Source organism: Haemorhous mexicanus, chromosome 4 (genome assembly GCF_027477595.1).
Source record: "Haemorhous mexicanus isolate bHaeMex1 chromosome 4, bHaeMex1.pri, whole genome shotgun sequence".
Lineage (NCBI taxonomy): Eukaryota > Metazoa > Chordata > Aves > Passeriformes > Fringillidae > Haemorhous > Haemorhous mexicanus.
The window spans coordinates 66646241-66669499 of NC_082344.1; the positions used below are offsets into that span (position 1 = coordinate 66646241).

The window sequence follows — 23259 nt, forward strand, 5'->3', positions numbered from 1 at the left end:
ACTGCCATGGACATCACTCATGGCTTGTGGGAGCTGCTGTGACCAATTTATCCCTTTCCACAATGTGTCATCAGAAATGCTGCAAATCACATCTTTCCAACAGTTCCTTTTTTTTGTTGTTTTTCCTTTTTATTTGTCTATTTTAGTAAGCAATTCAGTGCAATAGAGGCACAGCAGGCAGATGTGCAGGTCAGTACCAGTTTCTGAGACCTCCACATTCACAGTGTGATCAGTTTAGAGGGGCTTACTCTGGGCAGTAGCTAACTCTGGACTCCTTGTCCAGTGTCCCCATTGTCTCATTGTCTGTGGTTCAAAGCAGTCTAAAAGATTAATGTCTAGTTTGGACCCTCTGTCTGCAATAGCTGCTGAAACCTGTTTATGTGCTCCTCACTTGAGTACTAAGTTTAGTTTTCTGTAAAAGGAGCCTGGTTTGAGCACACCAAAACAGTTCTGCAAACCAACCCAATGCACACCAAAACAGTTCTGCAAACCAAGCCAATGCACGCCAAAACAGTTCTGCAAACCAACCCAATGCACACCAAAACAGTTCTGCAAACCAAGCCAAGGCACACCAAAACAGTTCTGCAAACCAATCCAATGCACACCAAAACAGTTCTGCAAACCAACCCAATGCACACCAAAACAGTTCTGCAAACCAACCCAATGCACACCAAAACAGTTCTGCAAACCAAGCCAATGCATGGCCAGCAAGGATAACCAGAACTGGCCCAAACTGTCAAAGTGACTCTTATGACACATCACCACAGCACCAAGAGAGGTGGAGTATTTGAGACTGGAGAGATCTCAAATACTAAAAAAGCTGAAGGCCACAGGAATTACTAACTGCTCAGAAACTGCCTGGAAATATTCTGCCTGATTTACTCACTGGAAGTGATGTACTCAGGAGCCTTCCCAGGACTAAGTGGCACTGCCTCTTCATAATAGCCTTCGGGAAGGGAGGATGTTGGCAGTGGTGGAGGACCATTATCTGGTGGCTAAATGAACAAAAAAAAAGAAAAAGTGATGACAGACCAACAAGGTGTTAAATTAAACATGGACAGAACATCTGCTCATAAACAGTGCCAATGCAACCAGCTTCATAAACCCTGCTCTTGTGACTATTTCTTACATTGACTATCTCTAAAGGCAAGGCTCTGGAGGGCTCATTTAGATGCTCTGCAAGGTAGCATCTTTTAGATGAGAAGAAAGCCCAAATCTCAAGTTCCTCCCTCATATGTTATTATAATTAAACAATAATAAGTAAAGGTTGAGACTTGAAGCAGTAAAGCAACTTAACTATGCTTCATAACACGCTGATGCATTTTTAAATGTATCATTATTATCCAGACCTTTACCTCCACTCATGATAAGGAAACAAAACCTTCTTACACGTCCTCCAACTGAGTCCTTTGGAGATGACAAACACTGCAGAATCCTACTTGTCATTGCTAAGGATGGCAAGATCAATATTACAGCTACATTAAAACAATTTTTCTTTACAACAGCATTAATAGGTGGTAAAAATGCTGAAAAGATATAGTTCTCCATTTAAATCTAATGGGTCTATGTAAGAAAGAGATTTCTATGCATAGAACACTTTACGGTGTTAAGGTTAATTTATTAGCATTTTACACCTAAAATAATTCACATTAGGGCAGCAAACAGCAATTTGGTTGGACACTGTAGAAAAGTTAAACAGCATGGGCTGGCAGAGACTAAGGACAGAAAATTGAACCATCTTTTCATGACAGGTCAAATGTCATGAAAAGATGGTTCAATGGCAAATCAATTCTTAATATACATATTAATGTTTATAATGCTATTTCTACACAGTGAAAAGTGATCCACAAACCAGGAACAGTTTGAAAAATCAATAAACTATTACATGATAAAATAAATATGTCAAATAATAGGTCAAATTCTAAAATGCTTCCTTTAAATATAAACCTGTTTTTAATTTAAAAGTGACCAACTGGTGATATGTTGAAATAATAACAAAGTAAATTTAGTACTCTGTGACTTCTTCCATATGACTTTACTGTTCTATTTCCTTAACAAATACCAAAACAACTCTATTTTATGGAACCCATACATATTTGCCCCAGGTTTTTAGTTTCACATTTATGTGTTAGAGAAAATACTGAAGCCTTTTTTCAGCACCAGTGGTTTATTTCATGATTACAAAAATTTAACTTGCAAGCAGAGTTGCATTTTTGCAGTAAGAGTTTTTCAATTTTTTTTTTTTTTTTTATGGAATGACAGAGATGCAATGGTGTTTGTCTGCACTGGACTGATCCAGTGTAAATTAAAGGATTAAAGGGAGATACTGAAGTGAGAACCTGGTCAGATACAGAGGTACAGACACTTTTGGGCTGCACCTCAGGTGGGCTGACCAGTCTAGCAGAGCCTTCTTCCACATCACACAGATGAGGCCACAGGGACTGTGCTCCTCTTTTGCTACAGACCTGAAGTTACCTGGGAGGAGCCTGAGTTTTAATAACATGTGCCATTAACTGCAGTGAAATTACTTCTGTGGGCACTTTCAGGGCTGGATTCATCTTCGAATATTTCAAAGCCAGACATCTCCAAATCTCATTGCTGATTACACTCCTACACCAGACACCCAATTCTTGACACTATCACTGAGTCCCAGCCTTAGAGTGCTCTGTAGTCCAATTCCCATCAAGGAGGTTATTCCACCTTGCAGGTAAGTGCTTGTGCATTCCCAGAGTGCAGGAAGGCAAGGAGCTAGAGACTAACCCTGCCCTTCAGCTCATCCAGCATGGACTTACCTTTGCACACCAAGCAAAATGATAAACTTTTCACAAACAATGAACTGATTCACGACTGAACACAGAAATTCCTGGTCTGACTGAAATTTACACTAATATTACTTCTATTATCAAATGATACAGCCAACTTCTTATGTCACAATCAATTAACAAATTACAGTTGGCAATTACTGTTACCTATGATGTGAACTAAATGAGATTTCCTCACAGACCAGATTTCCTAAAAAAATTATCTGTCAAAGAAGCAAAATACAGAAAAAATATGACTTTCAGTATAGTGATCCCGTAATTTTGCTGGAAAAAAATCAAATTGACAACCTGCACATCATGACAAAATAAATGAGTCTTTCAAGGTTAGCTGCTGCTGCACAACAGCCATAAGGGACATTAAAAATTATTACATGTTCATTACTGTTGGAAAATTGACAGCAATTATGACTTGCTCTACACATATCACCTCTGTGTAGCCTGAAGTGCTACACACAAGAGGCAGAACTGCCTCCAAAGAGTTGATTTTCCCCCTTCACACAAGTGGGTAGAACCTTGTTCTCATTAACTGGGGTCACAGTTTGTTCCTGGGGCAGTATACATTCATACCACCCTTTTCATTAGACAAATTAATTTCTTGGTCTAGCCTTAAACCATTTTTTCCATCAGGTGCATACAATATATGAAATTCCTATCATTATTGAACCTTATTCACCCAGGAAATACATGTCCTGAGTCATTCCAATTCTGACTTGACACAGCACCAAGGTTTCAAAGCTGTATTTTATCCCGGGACAAATGAGAAGTTCCAATAAAGATCAGGAGGGGAAAAAAAATCCTTGTTTTTAGACAAAATGTTATTCAGAAAGAAAGAAAAAAGGAAATGAAACACAAATGGTGCTTGTCTGATTTCGACCCTGCTGGAGCACCAGTTACTTCATACAGCTGGGGCGGGCTGGGCTGTGCAGCCAAGGTCAACACAGATGGAATCCATTGCTGAATTAACTGGGCCCTCCTCTCTGAAATGCATTTTGCAGTGCTTGCCATACCAAAGTTGAAAACAATTATAAAAAATTATTTTTTTAAAAGGGAGAAACAGAAACATCCAGCATTAAATACTTTCTGATAAAAGTGGGGCTGCTTTAATATTAAAAAAACCCGCAATTGATTAAAATACAAAATAAAATCTCACTCAAATCTGTACCATAAACAACTACATCTTTTGGCACCTATGGAGTTTATGAGTTTGGCCACCAAGATATGTAAAAACATATATGTGTGCATTCTGGTATTAGTTACTTAAATTATAGTTCTTCAATGTTTTTACTATTGCTTGTTGCATTGTTTCATTCTTTCCACTCAGCAATTTTTAGTGGAAGAATTTTGATGAAGTTATGAATCATGAATGAAGTCTTTATTCAATAACTTTTCTATAGTTTACCTGAAAATATTAAAAGGCCATAAACCCCACAAAATTATTTACATATTCTGTAAAAAGTTTAAATAAAAAAAAGACCAGAACATGTGTAGCTTGAGTGGTATCAGGAGGAAAGACCTGGCAATCTGCAAGGAAGGCATCAGCATGAATTTCTCCTTTTTTATTTGTTTTGTTTTGTTCTGCTTTAATGAGAGGCAACAGAGAAAAAGCCTAGAGAATGTTGCCTCTCAAGATAAACCACCTCTCTCAGTCACAGGAATAAGAACAGAGAAAAGAAATTGACATTACTTTTATCTCCTTGGAGGAAAAGGGACAAAGATGTAATATGTTGTTGCCCAGAACAATAACAGCAATAATGAAACAGTACTGATGAAGATGTTTGTCAGGTCCTGGGTTTGAGACCAACTGAGAGCTGCTTTAATTGAAACCAAGAAGCAGATGAGGTAATCATTACACTACAGAGTTGAGATCTCTGATGGAATTAGAGACTGGATTGTGCACAGGATGCCCAATTCCAGCTGACAGGATTGGTTGTTAAGAGAAAGAAACAAAATGGTAAAATTTGTTATCCTACAGACTCTGAAACAGACTTGTATGGACATTTTAATTTAATGGCATATTATGATCTTCACCTGCCCACCTGTGTTCCACAGACCACAAATAAACTCTTTCTTCCTTTATCCTAACAGATACACTACTTTTCCCCCCTTTCTGTCCAAGGGTACTGAGCAAGGTAGTAACTTTTATCTTACAGATGGTCTATCTGATAATCTGGTGACAATATGGAAAGCGGTCTCCGTGACAAAGGAAAATAAATGTCAATGTACAGAGGCCTGAGGATGTAAAATCACCTCATACCCCAATGAAGACTTACACTCTGTAGAAAATAGAAAGAAACACCTTCCTTTATGCAATGATTTAGGATGTGGAGATTCCAGTGCAAAGCAGTGAGCTCAGCATAGCCTGTCAGTAACCCGTGCTGCAGGCAAACACTGCCAGCAACTCAAGTGCCACACTTAGAGCTGTGCTATTACAGCAAGCACCAGTTTGGATCCAGCTCATACACAGCCCCTCAGTGCTGAAGGCAGCAACACGAGAACAGGAAAGGGGTCACACACTGGGGATGTCCAAGAAAGCTGCTCAGGGGCCAGCAGGCAAATTTGGGCTGTCAGCAACAAACTTTGAGACAGGCACATGTCATTTGCTCTGGAGCAAGCTTAGACCTGACCTCTGCACAATCCCACTGCATCTTCAGCCTGGAGGCAGGGGGAGGAGTATGCACACATCTATGATCCCTAACTACACAGGTGCAGAATTGAATGTCCACAAAGCAAGATGAACCAACAAACTGGGTAAAACACAATTCACAAAATTACTGAGCATACATTTCAAGCAGGCTTTTTTGTAACACTGTAAGGGTTAGAAACTGGGCATTAGTACTTGCCAAGCACTTGGTATGACAGCCCTTAAATAAATTCAAAATTCTGCTAAAGAGAATTCACTATTTACTTTCAGCAGTTGAGGACCTGGATGGACCTTGGATTTCTTCTGGACAAAAGTGCTGACTTTGTGGCACATTAAGATCACTTTAAACTGTGCAATATTAGCCTGAGGGTATACAAGGAAAAGCTGAGAAACAGTCTTCATTTGACCTCTGCTTCTTATTCTAAGTTTATTATTTCTGAGTTTGTCAGTTGGAGACCACAAAACTGGGAGCCAAATAATGTGAAGGAAGTCTAACAACTTATCCTCCCAGCTTCTGAGCACAAAAGGCAACAAAACCAGACAGACAGCTGCAAAGCTCAACTTTTTGGAATGGAGTAACCCTGTCAGTCCCACCAGAAGGGGGGTAACAGGGCCACTTGATGGGCTGTTGGTGTAGTCCCACCTGATCATCTCTGACTGCAGATGCATTCATAGCACACACCTCTACAATGCCAGTGCTTCCAGGAAAAACCAGAAGGAATTCCCTGAGAAATCAACAACCAGGGTGTGACATGATGGGAGGCCCAGCAATATGAATCCCATTAAAAGCAGAACTGGTCACCCATGAGCTCCTGCAGTGCTGAACAGATGAGGGCAAGGGGCAAAGAAGTGGAAGTGATCACCAGGCAGAGGATGAGTGCAAGCTCAAGTGGAGCTTCTCCTTAGGGGCTGATCCTGAACAGGGATTTGAGCAGGTTTAAGGTTAAGAACAGAAGGCACACACTTGGCACCCTGTCCTCCAGGGAGTGGAGGAACATCTGACACAGCCTGAGAGCGTGTCTGCTGACTCGGGGGTGAATGCCTAATTAAAGGTATCACTGGAAAAGTGCTTAGACAGTGACTACAAACAGATCACAGCCTCAGAGAGCACAGCCTGATGATGGGAAAGAGATCTGAACAGGCATGCTCACATTAAGGAATGAATCAGGGCGTCCTATGGCTCCACAGTTTGATCTGAAGATTGTCTGGAGAGCATTTACACCTGTAGCTCACCAGGAGCTGAGCTACTGTTTCACAAGGTACATCACATCTGCTCAGGTACCTGAATAATCCCTTCAGCTAAGAAACAGGAAGGCAAAGATGACAATGAAGAGGACCAACAGTAACAGAACAACACAGTATATTGACAAAGTAGAAAACCAAAGAGTTGGTTCTTGCACCTCTGATGGCACTGTCAGTCTGTGCCCAGACACACAAATTGTCTCAGTTCTTGCTGCTGTATGTAATTACATACATATTATTTAAGATAGCAAATAAAACCAAAAAGACTGGAGCATGGAATGCACCACTGAAAGGACAGGTAGCTGGAAAGAGTTACACCCAAACTCTGTGGATAACTGGAGTGAAAATAAACTCCTGACTCAATGGAAGGAACAGAAGATCTAACAAAATAATTAGAAGTGAAAGCGAATGAGCCAGAAACAAAACCAAGGTATTTCTGTATCATTCATAATTTATAATAAAATATTATTACACAGCCAGTTGGAAGCATCACTCAGACAAAACAACAGACTTGAGTTATGTCAAGCAAAGGGTCTGTGTGTACCAAGAAATGAAATGGGCCTTAATTAATGCTAGGGAACACTTTCATACATATTACATGAGAAGGATTAATCTGAATTTTAAGCAACATGGGGCTCTCAGCCAGAGTTGTTTATTCTGACTGTGCTCAAAGAAGCGTCTGTACTCCCCAGAAAAGACAAAATCACCTTTCTCTTCCAGAAGTAAATAAACTCATCCAAGTATGTGACTTGACAGTCAGGACAAGGCAGTACAGTGATAAAAGTGTAGGCAATGCCATTTCCACTGGAACAATATTGTCTAAGGACCTGAGCACTGTATCAAATTAAAACAAGAGGAGACTTGGTCCTCACTGGCCTAATTCCTTCCCCATGTATTTGTGCAAAGAACATTAATGAGCATGATCAGGAAAGCAAAAAAAATTGGTCCCTATCAGCACAGGGATGGGATTTTATGGACAGGTATAGCATAGAAACAAGAAATTAAAAACCTGAGGTCAGAAGTGTGAACATTCTACAATAAATGGTGGAACAGTACCCTATGAAATCTGTGACATTAGTAACTTAATAATTTTCTTGTAAGAAGGTCAAAATCATCAGTATCTATTTAAAAAAAGACAAAAGGGCAAATATCTTCATAATGATCATAAAAAGAATCTGGTAAAGGAGCTCAATTCTACTCTAACTCATGCAGTTTAAATGTAAATTCCAACTAAAGGCAGCTGAGAACAGCTCATTCTGGCAGCTCAGACATGAGGAAAGTTTTGAAATACAGTCATGTGTATTGCTGTAAAGGTATACTATAAATTAACTAAGAAGGTAATTGCTTTAGCTAAAACTTTTCTGTGGTTCCATTTGGAAACATGAAATAAATCATCAACAATAATTCACCAGCCTCAACCATGGAAAACAGAAATGGCAACTAGAGTGTCCTGCAAGCATCAACAATAATTCACCAGCCTCAACTGTGGAAAACAGAAATGGCAACTAGAGTGTCCTGCAAGACATGGCAAACACAAAAAAGAGGTGGCATACGTTTCTTCATCCTTATTCCTTATGCAATGACATATTCTATTCCACAATCCCAGCGTGCCCAGGTGGCCAAGAAGGCCAATGGCACCTGGCCTGGATCAGCAACAGTGTGGCAGGACCAGGGCAGTGACTGTCACCCCGGTGAGGTCACACCTCAAATCCTTTTGGGCCCCTCACAACAAGACACTGAGGTGCTGGAGTGAGTCCAGAGAAGGGCAACAGAGCTGGGAAAGGGTCTGGAACACAAGTCTTAGAGGCTGAGGGAGCTGGGGGTGTTTAGCCTGGAGAAAAGGAGGCTCAGGAGAGACCCCATCCCTCACCTGAAAGGAGGCTGCAGCCAGGTGGGGTCAGTCTCTTCCCCCAAGTAACAAGCAACAGGACAAATGTCACAGTCTCAAGTCATGCCAGGGGAGGTTCAGATATTGGGAGGGATGTATTCACCAGAAGGGTGGTCAAGCACTGAACAGGCTGCCCAGGGAAGCAGTGAAGTCACCACCACTGGAGCTATTTAAATTCATGTAGATGTGGCACGTGGGGACACAGTTTAGTGGGAGCTTTAGGCAAACAGCTGGACTCAATGATCTGAAGGGTCTTTTCCAACCTCAATGATTCTAGGCTTATTCTATGTTCAGACTGCTGTTCTGGTCACCTATGATCAAAGTAGATGATCCTTACAGCAGGTGCCCAGGACAAATACTGACATCATTCACTAGCATTAAACCATAGCTCAAAATAAAACTGATAGAGCCTTTCTGATACACAGTGGAATGAAATGAAACCTGAGGGGAAATTTGATTGGGATTACAAAGGGTATCTGAAGCACACACAGTGTGGTGAGGGGAAAAGACCTACTTAAACACACAAAGACTGGCAACGAACACTGGGATGGTGGAACAACTTTAAAATTGAAATAGTGGGCTAAAGAAACCTAAATGCTAGTGAATAGATTTAAGCTGGTTTCTGAAAGGGTTAACATTTTATCATTGTCTGCAGTAAGAGTAACTGCACTGATAAATTAAAAAGGCCTTTTTACTTGTTCCTTCATTATGGAAGAACTTGCTCAGACCTGTTCAAACAGAAAGAATAGCCAGCTCTGAATGAAACAAATGAATATTTGTTAAATTTATTTTTGTGGCTTTCAACTCTACTTTTGACTCTGCTCCAGGAAGGAAAGAACATGAAAATTAATACTGTCTTTAAAATCATCATTTAAGAGAAACGGAGAATAATAACTGTTTATCAGTGTTAGAAAAAAAAAGGTAGATGAAACAGAGATTCCCAAATATCCACATGACACATGGACCTGTGCTTCTGTTATGGCACTTTTCTCAAGGCATACTTGAGAAAAAGCTCAAAAACTGGCACTTTTTTGTTTGCTATGCAAAGAATGATTAATATAATTAGTGATATATCACCTCAAGAATCCTATCGATTTCCAGGTGATTTTTCTTCTTCTCCAAGGACACTGACTCATTTCAGCATTTTACTAATAAATATCTCAGAGTTTACCTGACAGGCAGCCAGATAAAGGGAGGCTGTCAAATTATTTCCCCACAACAGGAAACCCATTTATATGAAACACTCCTACAGAGTGAATGTGCATTGTGCAGGAGTGGGGTGGAGGAAGATGACCCATTCTTTTGATTCATATCTGCAGGGTTCTGGAATTTTGCTGAACATTTGCTGCGGTTAAATAATTATTAAATTGTCAATATTCCAACAAAAACAAAACATACACTCGATTTCAATGTGAAAATCATGCAAAATAGCTAAGTGTGCTGCTTGTGTTTGATTTTGTTGGACAGCACAGTGCAATGAAATCACCAACTGTCAGAAGCAATATGACAACCAAATGCTTGGAGGCTAGAAGTATTCTGTCACTGTCATGCTGTGGATAATTGATGCCAGGAATCCTCAGGCACATCTGAGCAGCGGGACACACTGGACATTATCCCACTGCCCCAGTGGAAAATGTACTTCAAGGCAACTTGGTGATGGTGCAATGATGGGATCCCAGGTGTTAAACCACCAGCAGCACTTTGAAGCATGCACAGAGCCTTGGCTCTGTTATTCCTCCAGACCCACCATGGAGCACTGCTTCATGCCTGTGAGGAGCAGGGAAAAGCCAAAAAAGCAGCTGCTGATGGAGAGGTGGGTGAGGCAGGCTGAAGACAAGCCCTGGCAGTGAGCAGGTTCAGGAAGGGAGAACAGATAGGACTCCATCTCAAACACAGTGACCTCCTGCTCTGCAGCTGACCCAAACAAAGCTTCAGAGCTGGCACTGCATCTCTGCTGGCAAGCTCAGGGTAAGGCACCCAGACAAGTGGTGCCTCAGCTCTCTAGAGGGACTCAGCACTGCCCTTAAGCCTCACATCCTTTATCTGCAGCATTTAATTTGCCAGCCACCTAAAGGAGCTGCACACACAGACTAAAGCAGGAGGGGATTGGGGCTTTCTGTGCCTGACAGAAAGCCTGCTAGACCAGATGCAGCCAAAGAAATGTATACAAAAGAGAATTACTAAGAGACTGTGTAGTGATTTTCTTAATTTGAGTATACCTAAGGCCCAACCTTGTCCCTCAAGTCTGTCCCTTCAAAGCTTTACTGAGTCCAAGAAAACTCTCCAGGCTCTAATGTGTTTTAATAACTTGAGACTCCATTTAAACTATTAACAGTATGTCTCAATAAAATGAATTTTATACTCTTAGTTCATGGGCTGATGAATAACAAAACCGATAAAAGATCTGGCCTGAGCAAATATGCATGTCTATTTACAGATTTACAAAGGAAACCTTGCACAGCACCTGCCCACACATAATTCTGGCTCCTGGCACTACTTTAAGGAGTATTGAATTCCTTCCCACCCACACATCTTTACATAAGTAGAAACTTAAACACCAATTCAGACTAAACATTTTTGAATGCAGAAATCCTTGAGTGACATAAAGAGAAACAGTGGTGTAAATGAACCTTTAATTTTCATCACATTCAATAACTGATGGGCTAAACCCAGAGATTTTAAAACGGTGTACAGTTTATTTGAAGTTATTGATTCCCACCTCCAGTAAATTCCTATGCTCCCTCAGCACAATGTGTTTCCATTGGAGGCTGAGACCATCACTAGATGTTACTTAGCAAGTGGAAAAAACTTTCTGTCCTGAATAACTGTCAAAAAGAGAGAATGACTTGCAACTTGCCATGTGAAGAAGGGCAACCAGCAGCAGCATATTCCAGCCTCTGGTGGGCCCAGGGAATTCTTTCCACTCAGCTATGGAAACACAGACTATGAAAAGTGGCTAGGAAAGGCAGCTCAGTATTTATATCACTGTAATTATGTACAGTTTTCATAGAGTTTGGCATCAGCTAGAAATTTTTAGGACTCCATTGATTCAGGGTGCGTTGAAAATCACCATGCAAGAGCAGTAATGGATGAGAGAATTAGATCCTGGCCACTGGCACTAATGTCCAGTGCATGAAAAGAAAGATGACAGACTCTGAACATGTCAATAATAACAAGGGTTTAATAAAGAGACACCTAATAGTGAAAGGTTTCCAAGAAATGATCAATGATATAATGATCAATTCCATTATGTCAGTGAGACTTCAGGAGAAGAATTCAAAGTAAGACTGGGGTCTGAGCTTACCATAGTGTTCAAAGGACAAAAAACTGATGGTTTTGTCTTTTTGTTCAGATTGCTCCTGGTCTTTTGCAGAACAGCAGCAGTCTGTGATCATTTTCACAAATTACAATGTGCTACCATATTAAAATATCACCACTTGTAACCTGTATTTGGGTACTGCAAGACAATGAGAGGCTTGGGACACCTCCTGCTCATCTCATAGTGGCACTGAAAGGGAGGTGAAATCCACCACTGCCTGACAGCAGCAACAGAACTGCAGAAACACTGGCACAAAATCAGCTTCTAACACTATGGAAAAACTTGATGAATTCACTGAGGTGAAAACATCCACAGTGTTACAGGCAAATCACAAGGGAGGGCCATGTTCAAACTCCACTTTGCCAGGCTCAACATGGGAAGACCACACTGCAGCCAGCTGTAACCGTGTCAACTTCCATGGTAATTCCCACAGTATCTCAGAGAAATATTTTTGTTATTAAAAATCCAAAATTAACTACTGCAAAAACCAGTGCTGACCTCCTGGACCCAATTCATACTTCACACCATTTAACTTGCTGCAGCTGTACCAACTTTAGGGGAATTTACACATTAGTGTATGAGAAAGGAAAAGGAGATGGGTTGTTCTAAGAAAAACAATTTGAATCTTCAGAGCCAAACTGAACCCACACAAGTATAAAAGAATGAGGATCTTAGTTGGCTTCAGTTTATGAAACCTGAAGTACCTGAAGTCTACATTTCAAAGGCATGTTCATTTTGCATAATTTTCCTGCCTCTTCTGAGCCCTTTCCCTTGTAATTTATGCTGCATGTATTTTGAATTAAATAAAAATAATCAGTTTCTGGCACTGTTAACCATGAAATGGATTCTCTAAGTTTCACTGAATATTAACAACACTTCTTTTGCATCCATTAAATATATGCATAATTAATCTACTGTCACAAACCTAAAGCTGGCATTGCTTAGAAAGAAAGTAACATTAAGGTATTCCATACAATACATGTTTGCTGTGGGTTTTTTTTATTTTATTCTTCAGTCCATAGCATTTTACAAAGGGCTGGCCAGGAGTTCCATTTCATATATTAATTCTTATGTTCATAAGATGCTACTGGCTTATATTTCCCTCAGGCCCAGGCATAAATGTCATAACAAAATACCACACTAAAATGAGGCAGAACATCAGCCACCCAGTTACTCTGGCCCTGAAAGCTGCATCTGTGCTTCCTGATTCAATATGGGTCTCCATGGATGGCCCTTACTGCTGTGCACAAAATCTTCCACCCAAGAATAAGGAGATGGGTACTTCATCAGTACCAGTTATTCAACCTTCAACAGGCTAAACCACAATATGCTTACACTTCTCCAAAAAAATGTTGAAAATGTTTTCTTCACCATATCTACTGTAAAGTCACTGTGACAGAAGCACTGAAACTTGTTTACAGCTTTTTCTGTAACAAGACAGCTGCTCCCAACTGGAGGATGGAACTACAGATCTCAATCAGTATCTTTGCTATAAACACCTCAAAGAATCAGTGCATCTGCTTGATCTGAAGGGAATTTCCTACCCAGAGACTGGGCAGGAAAGGCACTAGAAACTTTATTCATAAAAAGAAAGTACTTTCCTTCATTCTAAAACTCTGCATCTTCATTTTTCAGCTACTGAAAGGAGTCTTCTCATTAGGCTTGCTCCAGGAAATGTTACCAACAAAAGTGTAAGAAACTGTTGGGGACCTGTGAGCTTGGCTAGGCCAACCTCCAACACAGGACAGGTCAACCTTTGAAATTAGGGTTATGCTGCTCAGACTTCTGCCTGAATTCTGAAAATCTCCAAGGACTGCTATTCCACAGCCTCTGCAGGTGACCTATTCCCAGGCTTACTTCACCACAGGGAATTTTATGATGTCTCTTCTGCAGGCTGAACTGAATTCCCTCAACCAAACCAGAAGTGAGAGGAATAATTATTTCCCTGGACCTGCAGGCTCTTCTCCCTTGTAACCATTTCTTTTAGGACTTACCATAAATACATTCTTTCTTGTATATATGTATATAACTAAATATAACACTCACCAGCCACTGCTGAGGTATTTCTGGCAGAGGCATTTGAGGAGGCGCAGGCAAACTGTTGGCAACTTCTTGCTTCTGGACATGTTCTTTTATTTCTAAACCTGTGGAAAAGCAACAAACATCACTTAATACCTTGGTGGATGCAAATGGAGTATTTTTTCCACATGTGGCTCCCATGTCTGACTGTCACACACTGAAATCTGGCATGCAGTTCTGATCACAGCCCACCTCCCAAGCGCAGTTACTGAGGCAGGACTGGAAGAATGCTGGGAATTCAGGAATTTAATCAAGCAGAACAAACACATACTTGCTCTATATGATAATGACATATATGCTGTTTGGATCAACAAATACCAGACATTGAAAAAAATTACAGGAAATCATTCTGAACTGCCCATCCATCTCAAACTCAAAGACTTAGACAACATTCAAACACACTGCCAGGTGCCTGCCAGATAAAAACATTTATTGGGGGAATATGCCACATTTGAAAACATCTCAGTGGCACCATACAGTGAATAAAACACAGCCTGTGGGCAGTACATGACCAGCTGCCTTTTTTCAATGGAGATGATCAACAGCTGTTCCTGTGGCACGTTTTGGATGGGCAAGGCTATCATGGAGAAACGAGCCCCAAACCATCTTTCATGCCAAAAGAATGGAGAAGAGGGTGGAAGAAGAGCCCTTGCCTGCCTGTTTTCTGGAAGTGATGGTGGCAGCTCCTTGGCCAAGCCCACAGTGCTGATGTTCCCTGGGACCCTGCTGCCAGCACCACCTCAGATCATGGAGCTGTGGTGTGAGTCTACATCCCAGGGAGCAGGATGCTGTGACACCCCAGCCTGGAGCACTGCTGAGGGACACTGCCCTGACCAATTCACCTTTAACAGAAATGCACACTGAGCATATTTTCCCACCATGTCCTTCTTACTAATTTTTTGGTTTAATAACCTTGTAGTTTTCCAGGTGAATTTGATAAGGGAAAAGAATGAATGTAAAAGCTTCTTTGAGGGTCCTTTGTGCCATTGTTGCATCTCCCTCACAGGAGAAACGAGGAAGGCCCAACTCACTCTGTGTTTTTGGCACAATAATTTGAATCACAGTTTAATTCCCTTCACAGAAACAGGATATTGTTTATTCTTCTAAATATCAAAAGAAGATTAGGGTGCATCTCCTCAATGTTCTGGCAAAAATTCAGTCCATGGCTTGGACTCTGTTTAACCCTGGAAGGAATTTAGTTCCTAGTGTTTAGCTGTGTTTTTAAAATATGTATTTACACAGTAAAATGGATGCCTTTCAGACAAGATCATATAATTCTCAAAAATGTAATCAATGATGAAACGTTTCTTTTCATAATACCCCAGTCCCACTGGCTGTGAAGTCATGAGTTGAAAAACAACACTGATATTTTAAACTGTCTCCAAAGACTACAGACTCTTCTTTCTTCCTACAAATTAAGAGAGTGATTAGTCTTGGGAAACATTCCTTTTTTTTTTTTTTCCAGTATAACTTTCACTCGTTGCAGTTTATATAGGATGAGTGGGGAGTCCATATTATGACTGCCATCCATGTCCAAGTCTCCCATGCTTCCCATAACAACCAGAAGTCATATATGAAGGGATTTTTACTGAAAAACCCCAAACTATTCCAAGTAAATACTATGGACTCTATAAAACTATTTCCCCCAGTTTTCATCTATGTGTATGTTAACAAGAACCTGCTCTAACATTTAATTTCTTCTACCATCTTGCACTGCAAAAGGAGGACAACAAATTTAGGGCATCAGGTCCTATTAAGGAAAACAGGCAGTGATGACAGTCATATTAAATTACTAAATCCAGCAACAGTTCTTACTCCAAAATAAACTCTTTGTGTCTTTGTTTTTTAGAAAAAAGTCTGGAGTTTTAGAATGAAATGCCAAGTGTTTTCTTCAGAACTACACTCCACTGGGCATGCCAAGGCTCAGGAAGAAAAATAAGGTTTATAGTTTTGCCAGCTATTCAGAGTAACTACTAGTTTGGATGCAGGGCAGGTTGAGGCCAAGCAGCTACGACCTGAAGAACACATCTGCCTGGCCCAGTTCTCTCTGCTTGATAGATATTAGATGAAGAAAACAGTGTGCATTTAGGGGAGATGGAACAAAACAAGGCAAAAGATTTCTAAAGAATTCCCCAAGTAAGAACTCACTCAGTTTGAAGTGTTTTACTGAAACCCAACCAGCCCATCACTATAATTTCCACACCTTTACAAAGAAAAACATAATTGTTCATTTCCAGACGTTCTAGCAAAGCCAGCCAGTTCCCAGTTTCCCAGATCCATCATCACCATTCCCCATTGATCTTACATGGTTTCTCCAGCAATCAAAAAATCCTGTTGGATTCACCCTGTGGATTTTTGCAAATGCAACTAAAGAGCTTGAACTCAGCATAGTCCTCAAGCCTCTTAAACTGTGCCAGCAACCCAAGAGCTCTCGTGGAGTTGTGTGGGTGGAGTAAAACAACAATCTGAAAAACAGACTCCAAATGATAGTTCATCTTAGTTACATAGTACTGAGGGTTTATGCACCTTTTATTGCTTTTAATTTTAATGAAGAGATGAATAGTTTCAAAGGGATGGGAGTACTGAATGTTATGGCTGATAAAAAAAGCAGCAGGGTCAGCTCCAGTAAAGTACATGACTCCCTGGGTAGTTTCACACACACTCAAGGCCAGGATGTGATGGCAGAGCTCCCAAGGAGGCAGTTCCTCTCCTTCCCTGCCTTGTTCCTGTCCCTGCACCAACCTCTCCTCTGAGCCAGCATAAGCATGTGTGTGGCCTCAGGTTGAACCAGACCAGGGAAGTGACACTGGTTAGGACCAAACCAGCAAAAAAAAGCAAATAATGTTTGTGGATCAGAAAGGAAGAGGTAACACATGAGTAGCCTGGGGAGAGAAACTGGATGCTTTGTTAGAGGCCATGCTGACTTAAATTCCACTCAATTACATAAACTAAAGTTTATAGATATATAAAGCATAGACCTATGATCTCTTGCTTAACTGAACTATGGGGGGGTTTCCTTAAGTCTGGTTTGAACCAGAGCAGATCTTTTAGCAAAATATTCCATCTTGATAAGATGCCAGCAATGGCATGCAGAACTTGCTAAGTTCTTCCATTAGTTCATAGCTTCAATGCTCAAAACGTGTTTTATTTCCACTCTGAAACAAACATTCAGCCATTGAACTTACTCTTGTGTAAGGCTAGGAGCTTGTTCTCAGTCACTCCTTTTCCACATAAAGATTAATTATGACACCTCATTTTGGTTAATTTGAATGCATATTTCTGGATCCTTTAATCACTTTTACAACTTACATTTGATCTCCTTGAACAAAGGCACTAGAGGTGAATAAAGTGTTCCAGTAACAACTGCACTGAGCAAAGCCCTACCACTTAATACATGGATCTCATAGGGATCTTGGTCATGGATGGATCCTGTAACTGGATGATATGGATCTTGTTACAGAGCCTAATAGGCTCTAAAACCTAAATTGTAGGTGCTGAATACTGGAAAGCTATGGCTCTGGGGTCTTCTTATCTGTCACCACATGTAGAGACAGAGACTGGACACACCCAGGAAGGTGCCCTGGCACACAGAAATTGATATTCACACAGCAAGACCTCTCACCCTCAAAGTGATTTTGAACTGTCTGTAAGGATCAGATCTTTGCCCAAGCAAACTCCCACATCATGCTTAGGAACTGATGGAGGACACAAGTCTGGTCAGGCCAAACTAATGCAAGGACCCCTCCACAATTTAACAGCATAAATAATTGAGCACTAGAGTCCAGAAACATAGCACTGTGAATGGAGGGTTTTCCTCCTGGAACACCATCCACAATCCCAAAAGAAAGAATGTGACAATCTTTCCCCATATTTTCAAAGATGGCAACAGAATGACACCTGACTAGAAAAAGTCAAATGTTTTTCTTAATAAATCTAGTTGTAAAGATTGCAAGAAGAACATGCAGTGTCAGCTCAGCACTGCTGAGGTTATTTTGAATACCAGTAAAATACAGCTGTTTCTAAACATAAATTGCAGGTTCACCCCTACACATGTTTGGGGAATTTGGTGTATTTTGATGAGCTTTTGGAGCATGAGGACTCCTTCCACAACATGAGAAATCGGTATCTACCTTGTTCTCTCAATGAAAGGTAGAAATAGTGGTGAATCTTTAAGAATGTCAAAATGGAAAAGAGGACAATCATTACTTTAAAGATCTCCTTGGACTTGAATCCTGCAGCAAAAACTATTTCTTTAATAGATGGGGGCAACACTGCATCAAACAAGACCACATGTTTCTAGCACCAGAGAAGAAACAAATGGAGAGAAATACAGCTGCTCACAATGTGGCACTTTTCTTCAACAAACTCTGGTATTTCTCAAAAATCTAAACTGGGGGCTTACACTGGCAGTACTTCTGTCAGATGTAGTGGAGACAGAGGCCTTAGGGCCCAGATGTCACTGCATACAGAAAAGTGTGGTAAAAAGTATATGGGTACTGTTAGAAAAAATAGTGAGGAATGTTCTTCACCAAAGCTCTGTGGAAAGGTTCCTGTACACAGTGAATCACTTATGTTGCACTCAGTTCCATAATCTTGATGGAGACAAGAAGTTGTGCAATAAAAATGGTTTTAGATAGGAGGAAAACAAGAAAGTGAGTCTAACTGCAAAATGCAATCCAAACATTCTGACAACCATTTCCTATCTCTGGCTTGGCACTCCTCTATCAGTTATGCACCAGACTCCACCTCAGTATCAGGCCTTTTGATGGATTTGGGTCATTTGACACAGATTAAACTGCTGTGGCCAGCACTCCCTGGCATCAAAACTCACAAACAGCATTACTGGCACAAATTAAATGAAACAGCCACTCTACCAGCAGAAGTGAAAACATTCTACCTAGGCAATAATTCTGTGGCTGGGTTCACCCAACATACTCCTAAGTGTGCCTTTTGCTGTATTTCACTGCTGGACACAAAGCAAAGCATTCAGGAAAGTTACACTTTGGCTTCACCCTGTCTTTCTGTCTTGCTTCAATTTAGGGCTTGTCTTCAGCTCTTAAAGTTATTTCACTGAGCACAGACTTATTCTGTGCATTCTGCAAGCGAGAAAACACACCCCAGCACTGACCTTTTGATGACTGTATCCTCAGGAGAATGTTAGTTATTACTGCCTTCTTCTCCCTGACAGTGGAAGTTAGATATTCATGGTCCAGAAGTTCAAGAAACAGGCGCAGCTCAACTATTAACTCTTCCATGGCTGAAAGACAAAAGAATAGAATTACTTTTTCTGAAAAGTCCCGTTGGAAAAAAAATTAATTCTCATTTATCTACATTCATAGTTATTTTGTAGTATTTCTTAAAAATGTATGGTCCTCCCTGATGAAAAGAGACTTTAACTTTATTATACATTAAAGAACCAACAGAATAATCCATTAGTGAGCACTGCTGGCATTTATAACATTTATTTCCAAACTGAAAGACATATCTTTTCACATGCCTCATGATGAAACCAGCACCAGACAAGTTACGTGCAGGAATGGTGACCCCTGGCTTTTCTATCTCTGCCACTATGGTTCCCCTCCCAGAAACAAACTGCAAAATTTTTAACAGCAGAACAAATTTAAGGCTTGGTAAAGCTTCCAGACACCACTGGTATTTTAATGAATCTTTCCTTCATCTTTTTTCTTCTGTTTGCTGTGGTAAGACCTGGTACTCTTTTCTTTGCAGTGATTTTTCTTTTTTATGATCTCCAAAGACAAGCTCTCAACCTCTCACATGTTTTCTTATCATCCCCAGATTACACGTGCTGCATTTCACATTTCATCCTATTCTGTTATTCCAGATCTCAAAGCTTTCCAACTCTAGAAAAAATTACATTCCTTCTCTCTATTCCCAGTGCTTCTCAATTTTTTTATCAATGAATTTCATAAGCACAGTTCTACTTTTTTCCTTTTGAGTTATCCCTAAAGTCTTGCATCATCCTAAGAACTGCAGCAGCTCAGACCATACAATGCCTTTGTTAGCCTGATCATATGATCTCTTCAGCAGGTTTCTGAGGAAACCCATGGCATTGAACCACATTTTCATGCTTCAGTTCTCTCATAATTCTGAGATTCTCTGGTCCCTTTGCTTAAGGGGATGTACTGTTTATAGTTTTGTATCTTCATTCCAAAATGTCTCCACTTAAATTTTTCTCTACTTAATCACATTTGCTTTTATAGTCATTTCCAGGCCTAACTGGGCAACTGCTGCTAAGCCCCCTCAGACCTCTAAAAGGTTCATTCTTTGCTGCTTACTCCCTTACCAGCTCTTCCCTACTCCTAAAACCTTTCTGATACAATTGTTTACCCAAGTGAACCTGGAATCCTTTCTTCCATTTCTGAGAACGTGTCAGGATGTTTAAACAACCTTTGTTTGAGGTTCATTTGCTTTATCCCACAGATGTCAGCTATACTCCTGCAAGGGACTCCTGGCCTATTTTTGTCTCCAAGAAATGCAGATTTTCCCATGCATTTGGAGACTGTACCAATGCTCTGACTGCTCTGGCAAGGCCAACAAACTCCTGGCAAGTGCAGAAGATGTGCCAGTCAGCAATACCAGGGCACCAAAACATCTTAACAAAGAAATCCCTGAAGAAGTATGCTTGGGCAAGTATTTTCACTGAATCATTTTGGCTGTAGAAGACTTTTAAGATAATCAAGTCCAACCACAGCACTGTCAAGTGCACCAGTAAACCATGTCCCTAAGCACCACATCCACATTAACCAAGGACAGTGACTTCACCACTTTCCTGGGCAGCCTGTTTCAATGTCTGACCATCTTTTCACAGAAGACATTTTTCAGAATATCCAACCTAAACATCCCCTGGTGCAAATTGAGGGCATTTCCTCTTGACCTGGGGTAGTAAAACACTGGCACCCACCTCGCTACAACCTCCTTTCAGGTAGTTGTAGGCAATGGCCAACCTGAATCCCATTTTCTCTAGTCTAAGCAATCTCAGCTCCCTTAGATATTGCTCCTTAAGACTCGTGCTCCAGACCCTCAACCCTTAATTTTCTCAATACAATTCCATCCTGCTAATTCTATCCTGCCCAAGTTCTTCTTGGAGATGATATTCTTTTATTCCACTGAGCAGTAGTACTGCCATTACACAAGCTGTCCACATATTCATGAACTATGCTTCCCAAAGATTTTCACAATATATTGGCAGAAAAAGGGTTTTTAAAATGACAGAAAACTGTCTGTGTTGCTTCAGAATGTAGCTCATGAAAAACAACCCATGGCTACAATGGTAATTTTTTTTGCCATCATATTTGAAGCTGTCTAAGCTCTCTAGAAATCTGTCAGAAATCCAAAGTATTTCACAACAACCCTATTACTTCCAGAGTTGTTCAAATTATGAAACAATATATACACAGCATACAGCTTTCTGAAGCACGAAGGCATAGGTTCAGATTTGCAAAGTGATCATGAGACTCTAGGAGAAATAAAAAGTCCATATGACCAAAAAAAAAAGTAATGCCCAAATAATCAGCTCTTATCTTTTTCTCAAACTATAAACTTTAGAGATAAAATGTATATTCCATTCTGTGTATAGTGGTCTCCAGCTTTTGAGAATGCTTTGAATATAAAATGCATTAATATTGTTCATTTTAGTTACAGAATATATGAATATTTTAATAGTTACTTGATATGATACATGCTTTCAAAAGCTATCATTATCATACAATCTAGGCAATCATTGTGAAACATAATCAGTATGCAGTGCAAGAAATGTGTATTTTTTCATGTAGCTCTACAGCCTTATTTATTGTTAGTAATTGCAATTACTGTTAGTAATTGCATATTTTACTGCACTAATATTTCTTTGCAATGCCACGGTTCCTGATTTCTTTAGGGCAAGGGACTGTAAACAGGCTGAAAGGGAGCTCTGCCTTCACCTCCTCACCAAAGAACACTGTATGCCACAGTCACCTTATTTCTCTGCTGAGAACCTCCACTTCTAGGAAGGGAAAAAAGGATGAAAGCATCAGATACCTTTGATATGCAAAGTGTACACGACTGTGTTAGGTTATTAAAAATTATCAGATCCTTCGTCTCAGGATCTTATAATCTAATATAAACAGATGGATTGCACAATGAGAAACAAAAACAGAGCAAGAGGGAGTTACCAGGGAAGGAGACAGGGAAGCAAGAGGACAAGAGATAGGAAACCACAACTGGAGAGACTTCTGGGAGCTGCACCAGCCCAGATCTCTCCTGATTGTGCCATATGTGGTACCAAATATGTGGCTTTTCTCTATGGCTTGGAGGAAATCTGCATTGCAGTCCCTGGTGACCCCTTCCCATTGACCTACAGTGACCAGCCCGCCAAAAGTACTGGTGTGAGAAATAGTAAAGGTAAGAAGACTTTCAGCAATTTATGTGCCCCAGCAGAGGATTTTAAAAACAAAGCTTTGGTTAGGATGGATAAGAGGATGGGAAGATGAACCTGATACCAGGGAGGCAATACCTGAAAACATGCCAAAGCACTGCCTCAGCAGTGACACGCACTGCGTGTGCCCTGGGCATGCTGTCCCGAGGCTCAGAGGTCCAGCAGTGCCAGGAACACAGAGCAAGGCCAGGTTGCTGCTCCTGCCTGGCCAGGCTCCCAGGTGTGTGACACTGACTTCAGGCAGGCAGCCAAAAATGCTAAGTCACAACTCTAGTGTGACAACAGAATGAAACTGTTGGCAGCTTTTAAAAAACGTGAGACGTGAACACTTAGACATTGTTTCTACCAGGACTAAATGAGGGATGTATTTTCTTTTGTGGGAGTTAACAGTATCATAAATATCAAAGAGAGAAGGAAGAAAGTTCTGAATTTCACTTCATATATGCAGTGATGTCAAACATCTGAAAAGAAAGAAGGGAAACACTGTTCCCAGCTAGCAAGGAAAACTCCACATATCCTAAGGCAAACTTTCCTCTGTTAGTACTTTTGCTGCTTAAGGAAAGAGCAGAAATACTGCCATGGAGTGTAATGAAATAAAGTACTGAAAACTCTTTTTTCCAAGATGAACTTGTATGTTCAGTGGAAGAAACAAGTTTCCCTGTTGTCAATCCTTGGCTGATTTTCTGGATTAAAAAGTCTTATTTTCTCCTTCCTAGAAATGTGGAGATGTGCTCACAAAAAGAAAAAAAAAATTGGAACTGAGTAACAGAAAATCTACATATTTTCAGTAAGCAATCATTATTTCTTAAATGGAGACTGAAAAAGTGCGGGTGA

General features: G+C 40.5%; 1 protein-coding gene across 2 annotated transcripts in view; it reads right to left on the reverse strand.

The window, feature by feature from the left end:
• Positions 1-23259, reverse strand: part of AFAP1 (actin filament associated protein 1) — a 109464-nt gene that overhangs the window by 41372 nt on the left and 44833 nt on the right. For both annotated transcript variants that reach the window (XM_059845228.1, XM_059845227.1), the window contains exons 2-4: positions 19120-19248; positions 13959-14056; positions 887-995 (exon numbers count right to left, since the gene is read on the reverse strand). In XM_059845228.1, the coding sequence (XP_059701211.1) occupies positions 887-995; positions 13959-14056; positions 19120-19246 (334 nt within the window). In that variant the 5' untranslated portion in view covers positions 19247-19248. The remainder of the gene's footprint in view (positions 1-886; positions 996-13958; positions 14057-19119; positions 19249-23259) is intronic.